Below are 11,233 nucleotides of genomic sequence, written 5' to 3' on the forward strand. Positions count from 1 at the left end.
AACCTGAGTGTAGTATATTAGATATGATTTATTAGCAAAGTAAGTAATGCACAGGAAATAACATAAAAACAGGCTCCTCTGTAAATGGTGGTGTCTGCAGGTGTAGATCGACATCCAAAACGAACATCCACGGATCTAGCAGATGACTGGGGGAGCCTCAATCCATCCTGTGGCCACAAGGAAGTCGGTCTGGGCCACCGTGGAGCGCAGGGAGATGACGTCACTAGGAAGCAGAGAGACACAACTCGGTTGTTTCTCTCCTGGTGTCTCTCTGCTTCCTGGTGGCCACAGGATGGATTGAGGCTCCCCCAGTTATCTGCCAGATCCGTGGACACTCGTTTTGGATGCCGATCTACACCTGCAAATAACATAAAAACAGGCTCATCTGTAAATGGTATTTCCTGTAAGTACGTTACTTTGCTAATCGTATCTAATATTCTACACTCAGGTTGGCACTTCCTGTGTCTCTCACTCTTGGCAGTGGGACTACTACATGTGAGTTCCCAGCTCTGCCTATCTGTATCAGTCATCAAATGGGGGTCTCGCTGTACTTGCTGCTTGTTCCAAATGAATGTTACTATAGGGAGGATCAGGCAGAATAACAAACTCCTTACTGTCCACAATGAGTGAGACTCTCATCATTTAGGAGGCAGAGATGGGACCTCCAGCTGGAAAAAGTCCCAGAAGAATATAGAAAAGCTTGAAGAAACCAGTATTTGGGTTTTGTACAGGTTGACCTTTTTAAATGTAAAAAAAAATATTCGTTGTCTTTCAACAAAAGCCTTATTGGCTAAAATCTTGGTTCAGACTAGTGGAACCCCTAAATTTGGTATTCAGAACCAACAATGGCAAGAAGGTATTTCATTTATTTTTTTATCATGTTGGATAAAATATATTCTTGTCTTTATTACAGTTTACTTCAGCTTCAGTGGAAGCAAGATCTAGATAAAGGGCTAGAACTCATCGGCAAAGCCATTGAAATAGACAACAAATGTGACTTTGCCTACGAGACCATGGGGACAATAGAAGTTCAGAGGTAAGTTAAAGCAATAGTTTTATTACAAATCTGCCCTTTATTGCAATGATCCTTTTGAATTTTCCTTTATTGCAGTAATTTTGAAACTTTTTGTTTATGGTCCACCATTGAAAGCATCATTCCTCCCCACCCTACCTGTACTTAGCCAAACTTCCCATGCCCCCTCCCCAGTGCCTCAGAACTAGAGACGTCTGCACAAATCTAAATTAAAACATGAGCTCACCCAAAATGGTTGCCATGTGGCTCCTCTCTTGCCCTCTAGTGCCTCAGTCATTAGCAATAAATGTTTTATGGGAATGTGAAATAAGCGAACACACACCCCTAGGGGGTTACTTGGTAGTCGCTGACTGTAATAACCTGGCACATAAATTAATAAACGACTTTTTCTGTTTCAGGGGAAATCTGGACAAAGCCATTGACATGTTCAACAAGGCCATTAACCTGGCTAAATCTGAAATGGAAATGGCCCACCTCTACTCACTATGTGATGCCGCATACGCTCAAACAGAGGTCGCCAGGAAGTACGGCTTGAAGCCACCAACACTGTAAAATGGACTCCCAGCTGATGAGCAAATGAAAGCTGAGAAGTTATTGTCATTGAAGACAAGTCTTTCCTGTGAGGAGAGGCACACATCAAAAAATGTGGAATGACGGACCCTTGTTTCTCTGCTTGTGGTGTTGTCATTCATCCCTTCTGTTAGATGTTCTTGGTATTGTGGGATTGGGTGTCTGGGATACTGCGCCACCTTTCCCTCGGACTCCGCGAGGGAACAATAAAGGCACCTTTTTGCATGAGAACAGGAGGACACAGTTGGCTGTGCAAATAAAACTGCAGCATTGTGTTTCTTTGAGTTTTGTCTGGGAATGGATGGTTAATGTGTGAGCAGTTTTTTCTTAAATTTAATTTTTTATATATGTCTGGTACTTTTTACAATTTAATTTTTCCCATTGATTGCTTCAGTTCAATCCCGTCTGTCATGATTTCCTTGTACATATTTGATCACAAAAGGCTGATTTCTTCCTTTTTAGTAGTGAAAAGTAACTTTTATTTTTTAAGTTACCAGCTTTGAAAATAAATAGATACTTGGCATGCACATGCTTCACATTCCATTCTGAACAGAAGAAATCTTACTTTTCATTTTCATTGTTTGTTACAAAAGACTCATCCACAGCCGTGGCCTGTACAGTAAGGGTGAAGAATTATTTCATAGCATGCAAATTTTGATTGTTAGGGTTTTTCAGCATTATTATGGAGCTAACGTAAGAAGGCGCAGTGCTGTGAAAAGTACAGTAACCCATAACAAGTTGACCTCTCAGTTCAATACAGAGGGGTGTTTTGTGGGTTTTTTTCTTTCTTTGCTTGAAATATTAGTTGGAAGTCTGTTTATAGAAAACAAATATTGGCTGTTCTGTCTTTGGAAAATGCTAGTTGCTTGGTTATAATACTGCATGCATAACAACCATGCAAATGGTGTTTTCAGAAGAACCTTTACCAAAAAAACACACCATGCTGTCCCATATGGATATGCACAGTGTGCTAAACCTACCTTCCAGCCAATGTATGGCAAAGCATCATTTAAAACGGCTTCTCTTTAATGCAAAGTTCACTTTTGGAACATGTTGCATGTTCCTCCCGTTTTTAGGATGAAACGTTTAACATGTTCCCACTCCTGCAGCTCTCCCACCTTACCTTTCTCTCCCTGTGATAGCGGGTGGGGGTTCTTCTCCCCATGCCCAGTGTCAGTTTGAAAAGAACATGGCTGTGTGGGGCTCCACCCACACGGGTGCTTCATTCACAGTTTCCTGTGAATGAATACCTACAAGTTCAGGCTGATGGTTTGTAGTCCTCAATGGGTACTGGTGAGTGCTCTGGTAATCCATTAATTCTTCCTGCTCTCGGGTAACTGCCTGCCCATACAAGGTACAGGCAGACAGCTTTGCTGAAAGTCTACAAGAGACTGAGACTGCACCCGTGATCTGCTGATTACAGGTACAATGCTCTGCAGGCTGCAGAAAAAAAGCAATTTTTTTTTTACCTGCAAAAAAGTGCATTTTATTTATTTTTGAAAAGGTGAACTTATCCTTTAAAATCTTCCAATGATGGCTCCATCCTCAGTTACTGTAAAGGTGGAGCAGCTGTTGGAACCAGCATCCCCTAATGCCAGCAGAGGGAGCATGACTTGTGCCTTCTGACTGCCCATGCACAGTTTGTACTTTGTCCAGTTGCTTATGATGAGTTCAGCAGCTGTTGCAGGAGAGAGTACTTGCTGTGCAGGTGTGGCCTGAAGGAACAGGATGGTGTGCCCTCCATGGCATTAGTGGGTTTTAGTCCCCAATGACTGCTTTGTCCTTAAATAGCTCAGGACTGAGCCATCACAGCCTGTAGAAGATTTTAAGAAAGCTATTTTTTTAAATTCGATTCTGGCCTATTATTTGAAGAGAAAGGGAGCTCTGCCTGGAAGGTAGGTATTGCAAACTATGCTATTATACCTATATGAAACAGCATAGTGTATAAAATATATATATTTTTTTCTTTTTTTTTTGGTAATGGTGAACTATAAGCATTGTCAACCTACGTATTTCTCTTTATGATATCAGCCACTAAGAGAGTGCATTGTTTTCAGTGGGTTGGTTGAGCTTGGGTTTCCATTGTGAAAGGAAGTAGTAAAAACAAACAATGGTGTAATGCAGGAAGCAGTGCCTGCATATGTAATGAGCAAATATGGCTGCCCTCCACCCCCATGTCCAAGGGCTCTTCAAAAAGTTTCCGCACCTGTTGTGTTTTTTTTTTTTCTAAGCTCTACTGAATATAAAAAAAAGTGCAGACATTTTATTTTTCCCCATTCATCTTTCAGGACAGCACCATAGAGAGACACCGGCTCCTCCCCTCTTAGGAAACACCGCCTTCCAATTCAATATTTAAATCTCATCCTCCCAACGGCCCCTCAGTTCAGGTGTTTCCTCCGGTGGGGAGACACTGCTTGGGAACCGTGGCGGATCAGTCAGGGAGACTGAAGCCAAAGATTTGGTGTGAGGAAGAGGGGGAGTCGGGTCTCTCTTGCTCTTTCCCTCTACTATTGTTTATTCAGTTAGGTAAAGGCTGGGGAAGCCATACTTACCTGTTTTTAAAACTGAATTGGCGCGCCTCAGCCTCTCTTGGGGAAAGAGACAGCTGAGGGGGTCCGTGTTTCTTCTGCCCAGGGGGGCGCTGTGGGAAGTGTCTGAGTCTCTCCTGCTTGTGCAGCCAGCGTTTGAAGCTCTATGGCCGGGTCGGATGACGGGTGACGTCAGTTCCGGCGAGGGCGGGCACTTCCGACGATTCCGCGTCTTCCGGTTCCGGACGCGGGGAAAGAAAACGGACCGAGCGTTCGGCTGGTGCGACCCTCTTGCTTTGCTGTAGAGTCAGCTGTCGGGGGAAACGATCGACCACCATCCTCAGCGGACATGTCGGAGACAGAGGTCTCTAGAACTGCTCCAGGAGACAGTAGCACCAGCCATGCTAAGGTAAGTGGAACCCTGGGGTGGTGTTCCCTTACCTAAATCCCGATAGCTTCACGGGTGTTCTCCCCTCACTGGTGGTCGGGGGGGAAGGGGAGTGTGTCTGGGACCCTGGTGGTGGTTGGTCCTGGGGGGGGCACTCCTGGTGGTCCTCTGTAAAAGCACTGGTGGGATTGGGCATTTATGGCGACTCTCTCTCTTTCTTTTTCAGAAAGCCACAGAGAAAAGCAAGTCGCCTCATGGTTCAAAGAAAAAATGCCCCTCTTGTAGAGTTAGTATGGGGGAATCCTGGACCAAGGCACTTTGCAAGGAGTGCATTGATGGATTAGTCAGGGAACAGGCAGCAGAACAGGGTACAGATCTTGCTGCATCCGTCAAAGAGCTTTCTAGCACCTTTCAGTCCTTTAAGGCACTCTTTTCTAGCTTCCAGTTGCCGCAAGCCCAAAGCAGTCCTTTACCAGTGCAGCAGAGTGTTACACCTAGCCCAGTGGATACTCCCTCTGTTAGTGGAGAGAGACCAGGGGGCTCCAGAGTGGAAATTGAGGAGGAGCCAGATAGCACCGCTTCAGATTCTCAAAGGGAATCGGATGTGGAGGAGGTGGATGGGGAATCCACAAAAACCTCTCGCTATAAGCTTTCCCTGGACGAAGTGGAGGAGCTCTTGGGAGCTATTCACACCACTTTGGGAATTCAGGAAGAAAAGAAGGTGTTATCGCTCCATGACCAAATGTACAAAGGTCTTGGGGAACAAAAAAGGAAGGATTTCCCAGTCCATGATGTATTGGTTGAGGCCATAAAGAATGAATGGAAAGATCCTGAGAGAAAACCTTTCTTTTCAAGGGCTTTGAAGCGAAGGTTTCCTTTTTCAGAAGGGGAGTCTCTAGTCTGGAATAAGACCCCTAGGCTGGATGCTGCTTTTTCTCAGGTTTCCAGGCAAACAGATCTGGCCTTCGAGGACATGGGGGTTCTTGCAGACCCCATGGACAGAAGGATGGACTCTCTCTTAAAGAAGTCCTGGGATTCGTCACAGGGAAACCTTAAGCCTGCCATGGCGGTCACAGTAGTGGCCCGCAATATGGAATATTGGCTTACGCAGATAAAGGCGCACATTGAGGCAGGAACGCCAAAAGAGACTATTTTGGCTTCCTTTCCCATGCTACTTAAGGGTGTAGCGTATATTGCGGACGCTTCCGCCGAATCAGTGCGCATGTCCGCAAGGTCTTCAGCCCTCACTAATTCGGCTCGAAGGGCCCTATGGCTTAAGACGTGGCAAGGAGACAGCGCGTCTAAAGTTAAACTCTGTGGAATTCCCCTCACAGGAGATCTCTTGTTTGGCCCAGGTTTAGAGACCGTTTTAGACCGGACGGCCGATAAGAAAAAGGCCTTTCCCATTAAAAAGAAGTTTGGGGAGCAGGCTAAAAGAAAGTTTCGCCCTCAGAGAAAGTTTGAAACCCCAAAAGGAGAGCGGCAGAAAAAAGCTTGGGGGCAGAAGGGCAAGGGGCGGGGAGGGGCGATTTTTCGCCCTCCTGAACAGCCCAAGAAGACCCAATGACGGGGTAACCACGGTGGGAGGAAGATTGGGGGCCTTCCTCCCACAATGGGAGATGATCACCTCCAACCAGTTTGTGTTAGGGATCATAAGAAGAGGTTACCAGCTAGAGTTCTCAGAACCTCCTCAGCACAGACTTCTGGTCACCGAGCTGCCAAAGTGTGCAGAGAAAGCGTCAGCTCTTCTTTCCTCCCTACAGGAGTTAGAGGAACAAGAGGTGATAGTGAGGGTTCCTGTAGAGGAGATAGGCAGAGGCTTTTACTCCCACATTTTTGTGGTCCGCAAGCCTTCGGGAAAATTCAGGCTTATCATGAATCTGAAGCCTCTGAATGTCTCAATTACCTACAGAAAATTCCGGATGGATTCTATCTATTCGGTGAAAGCGCTTCTTCCCCCAAATTGCTTCATGGCGTCAATAGACTTAAAGGACGCTTATCTGCACATTCCAGTCGCAGAAAGTTACCAGAGGTTTCTCAGACTGGCGGTGAGAACTGGGGAAGGAACGTTTCATCTACAGTTCAAAGCACTCCCCTTTGGACTATCCTCTTCCCCCCGCATCTTCACCAAAGTGATGGTGGAGGTCCTGGCTTTCTTGCGGCTCAGAGGCATCTCTGTAGTCGCGTACCTGGACGACCTACTCCTGTTTGCTCCTTCCCCGGAGCAGTTGTACCAGGATCTTCAGGTAGCAAGAGACAGCTTAGAAAACCTGGGATGGCTCTTGAACCTGGAAAAATCCAGTTTGGTTCCGGCCCAAAAGGTCACCTTTCTGGGCTATGTACTGGATTCGACAAAACAAAAAGTGTTCCTTCCAGCAGAAAAAATCCAGAAGGTGGACAGAGCAATATTACTGCTCCAGGGCAGCAGTCAGATCTCAGTAAGGAAAGCAATGTCAGCACTGGGCTTACTGACTTCCACGCTTCCGGCAGTTCAGTGGGCAGGGCTGCACTTTCGCCCCCTACAGCTGTTTATTCTGAGTGTCTGGGACCACAGTCCAGCATCTCTGGACTCCCTTATATCTGTGCCAAGTCAGGTCAAAAGGTCCCTCTGGTGGTGGAGGAAAGGGTCCAATCTCTCACAGGGCCTGGAGTGGGTTCTTCCAGTGTCCATAACGGTTACGACAGATGCGAGCGGCACAGGGTGGGGAGCACACCTAGATTCCAAGATGATGCAGGGCACCTGGGAAAAAGAAGACGCAAAGAAGTCCTCGAACTGGAGGGAACTGAGAGCAATAGAGTTGGCTCTCAGAGCTTTTCAGAGAGAACTCCTGGGGCAGCATGTGAGGGTCCGTTCGGACAACTCATCAGCAGTGGCCTACATCAACAGGCAAGGGGGAACCAGGAGCAGATCCTTGTGGGGTCTGGCAGAATCCATCCTCAGGTGGGCCGAAGGGAGCATTCTCTCTCTCTCTGCAATACATCTGAAGGGGGAGCAGAACCACGTAGCAGATTTTCTGAGCAGAAAAATGCTGAAGGAAGGCGACTGGGTCTTGAACCAGGACATCTTCGAGATGATTACTCGGAAGTGGGGGGTCCCCTCCGTGGATCTCTTCGCCTCAAAGGCGAATACGAAAGCTCGTCTGTTCTTTTCCCTAAACAGATGGGACGGAGCAGCCGGGGTGGACGCACTAGCTCAGAGCTGGCGTTTCTCAAAGTGTTATGCTTTCCCCCCTCCCGTAATGATTCCAGCAGTTCTGAGAAAATTTCGGTCAGAAGACACAACCCTCATTCTGATCGCACCACACTGGCCAAGGAGGCCGTGGTTCTCCCTCTTGAAGAGTCTGACAGTGGAGCCTCCCTGGATTCTGCCTATCCGGGAGGATCTTCTCTCTCAGGGTCCAATCTGTTGCCCTCAGGTGGAGCGATGGAACCTCGCAGCGTGGCTACTGAGGAAGAATTGCTAAAGGGCAAAGGTTTCTCGGATCGGCTAGTGACAACTCTCCTAAATTGCAGGAAAAGAGAGACGCAAGCCATTTACCTAAAGGTGTGGAAACGCTTTAACAGTTGGTGCACAGAAAGCTCCTTCGATGTACGAAGTTCTGTAGCAGTATTAGAGTTTCTGCAGGCAGGAGCGGACAAAGGATTAGCCCTTAGCACCTTGAAAGGACAAGTATCGGCACTAAGCGTTTTCCTGGAAAAGCCGCTAGCTATAGATCCTTGGGTAGCTAGGTTTTTTAGAGCTTTAGGCAGACAGAGGCCTGTTAAAAGTTCCCCATTCCCAGTGTGGGATCTTTCCTTAGTTTTACAGTCTCTTACAGGGGATCCTTTTGAGCCATTGGAATCCTGTACCTTGAAGTTGATCACCCTCAAAACTGTGTTTTTGGTGGCGATCACCACAGCAAGGAGAGTAAGTGAACTCGAAGCCCTTTCTATTAGGGCGCCTTTTTTTCAGGTTTTTCCGGACCGTTTGATTTTTAAAACGGATCCGGCCTTTTTACCAAAAGTGGCCTCTAGTTTTCATAGGGGCCAGGAAATTATTTTACCTACCTTCTGTTCGAATCCTGTGAGGGAACAGGAGCATATTTTTCACAAACTGGACGTTAGAAGGTGCGTCCTTCAGTACTTAGATAGTACAAAACAGTTTAGGAAATCCGATTCTTTTTTTGTATTGTTTTCAGGGGCTAGGAAAGGGTTCAAAGCCTCTAGACGATCAATAGCCAGATGGTTAAGGTTGGCCATTAGCCAGGCCTATGTGATCGGGGGTTTGGAGCCCCCGGAGGGTATTAAAGCACATTCCACCAGGGCAGTGGCAACTTCTCAAGCAGAGTGGGCTGGTGCTTCTCCGGAGCAGATCTGTAGAGCAGCAACGTGGTCCAGTTTTTCCACGTTTGTGAAGCATTACAGATTGGACCTGCTGTCAGCCAAAGACCAAGCCTTTGGGCGTAAGGTGCTGCAGGCAGTAGTCCCTCCCTAAGGTAAGGTGCTCGCTTATCCTCTCTATGGTGCTGTCCTGAAAGATGAATGGGGAAAAACGGAGTTACTTACCGGTAACATCCTTTTCCAGGAATCTTTCAGGACAGCACTAGTACCCACCCAGGTTTTTGATTATCTATGAGAACTCATCGCATGAGAACGTCAGGTAAGATAAAGATTTGTATGACGTATTCTTGTGTCTCCCCAGCTGGCCGGAGGAACTCGGGAAGAACTGAGGGGCCGTTGGGAGGATGAGATTTAAATATTGAATTGGAAGGCGGTGTTTCCTAAGAGGGGAGGAGCCGGTGTCTCTCTATGGTGCTGTCCTGAAAGATTCCTGGAAAAGGATGTTACCGGTAAGTAACTCCGTTTTTTGACCCCTTGTACATCCATAATGTTAAAATTTACATGATGAAAAATAGGTTTAAAAAAATAAATTGTTTAGTGTCTCATGTATATTCTTAAAAAGCTAATATAATTGTTTCACTTTTAAATCACACTACAGCTCCAGTTTGGAAGTGTTGAACGCAGCTCCTAAAGCTTAATTTGCTTATGTTTACCATCGTTCCTCCCCCCTCACCAACGTCTTACTGATATTTTATAATAAAATTATTCTATCTTCATGCCATACCTTATTTTAATCCCAGTGATGTCATCACTGCGTCTCTGTGCTTCTCTATAAAATGCGGGCAGAGCATTGCTTGTGAGAGGTGCTGTACAGAGCTTCTTGAAGACATCACTCTCTCAGTACTGCTCTCAAGAAAACTCTCAGAGCTGGTTCACACCACAAACATGCACTCAAGATCTGTTCCATTTTTTATGTGTTTCCGGATGCTTTTTTTATTCCCCACTATACTGGTGTCAGGTGTGCTTTTACTGTGTTACAGTCCAGTGCAGGAAAAAATGCAGCATGTTCTACTGTTCTGGAACAGACTGCACTGGTGTGAGCTATGCCATTGGAAACAATATAACCTACTTTCCATGTGTTTTTGATGCAGGAAAAACAAACCCGTTAGACTGCATGTGATGTGAACTGGCACTTAGTCCTGGTGAATGCAGTGGGCTGCCTCTTGGGAGGAGTTATGCAAATGCCTTAAAAAGTGTGTGAGTCTGAAAGAGTGGGAGTTCCTAGGCAGGTTGTACAGCTGTGGCCAAAAGTTTTGAGTATGCCACAAATATTAATTTTCACAAAGTCTGCTGCTTCAGTGGTTTTAGATCTTTTTGTCAGATGTCACCATGGTAAACTGAAATAGAATTACAAGCATTTCATAAGTGTTAAAGGCTTTTATTGATAATTACATTAAGTTCATGCAGAGTCAATATTTGCAGTGTTGACCCTTCTTTTTCAAGACCTCTGCACTTTGCCCTGGCATGCTGTCAATCAACTTCTGGGCCACATCCTGACTGATGGCAGCCCATTCTTGCATAATCCGTGCTTGAAGTTTGTCAGAGTCTGTGGGTTTTTTGTTCACCTGCCTCTTGAGGATTGACCATAAATTCTCAATGGAATTAAGGTCTGGGGAGTTCCCTGTCCATGGACTGAAAATGATTTATTTTGTTCCCTAAGCCACTTGGTTGTTACTTTAGCCTTATGGCAAGGTGCTCCATAATGCTGGTAAAGGCATTGTTCATCACCAAACTGTTCTTTGATGGTTGGGAGAAGTTGCTCTCGTAGGATGTTTTTGTACCATTCTTTATTCATGGCTGTGTTTTTTTTAGGCAGAATTGTGAGTGAGCCCACTCCCTTGGATGAGAAGCAACCCCACACATGAATGGTCTCAGGATGCTTTACTGTAGGCAAGACGCAGGACTGATGGTTAAAGGTTTTTTTTCTGATGCCCCAAACAATCGCAAAGCGGATTCATCAGAGAAAATTACTTTACCCCAGTCCTTGACAGTCCAATCTCTGTACCCTTTGCAGAATATCAGTCTGTCCCTGATGGTTTTCTTGGAGATAAGTGGATTCTTTGCTCCCCTTCTTGACACCAGGCCATCCTCCAAAAGTCTTCACCTCACTATGCATGCAGATGCACTCAGACCTGCCTCCTGCCATTCCCGAGCAAGCTCTGCACTGGTGGTGCCCCGATCTGGCAGCAGAATCAGCTGTAGGAGACGGTCCTGGCACTTGTTGGACTTTCTTGGGTGCCCTGAAGCCTTCACAACAATTGAAGTTCTTGATAATCCCATAAATGTTTAATTTAGGTGCAGTCTTAGTATCCGCAAAATATCCTTGCCTGTGAA

The 11,233-nt window shown here is 46.1% G+C and overlaps 1 protein-coding gene across 1 annotated transcript in view; it reads left to right on the plus strand.

The window, feature by feature from the left end:
- TOMM70 (translocase of outer mitochondrial membrane 70) overlaps positions 1-2,130 on the plus strand; it is a 49,657-nt gene extending 47,527 nt beyond the window's left edge. Inside the window, exons 11-12 of the mRNA XM_073616958.1 lie at positions 914-1,036; positions 1,432-2,130. Coding sequence (XP_073473059.1) covers positions 914-1,036; positions 1,432-1,585 — 277 coding nt within the window. The 3' untranslated portion in view covers positions 1,586-2,130. The remainder of the gene's footprint in view (positions 1-913; positions 1,037-1,431) is intronic.
- The last annotated feature ends 9,103 nt before the right edge of the window (positions 2,131-11,233 follow it).

The sequence above is a fragment of the Aquarana catesbeiana genome, linkage group LG02 (assembly GCF_042186555.1).
Source record: "Aquarana catesbeiana isolate 2022-GZ linkage group LG02, ASM4218655v1, whole genome shotgun sequence".
Taxonomy (NCBI): domain Eukaryota; kingdom Metazoa; phylum Chordata; class Amphibia; order Anura; family Ranidae; genus Aquarana; species Aquarana catesbeiana.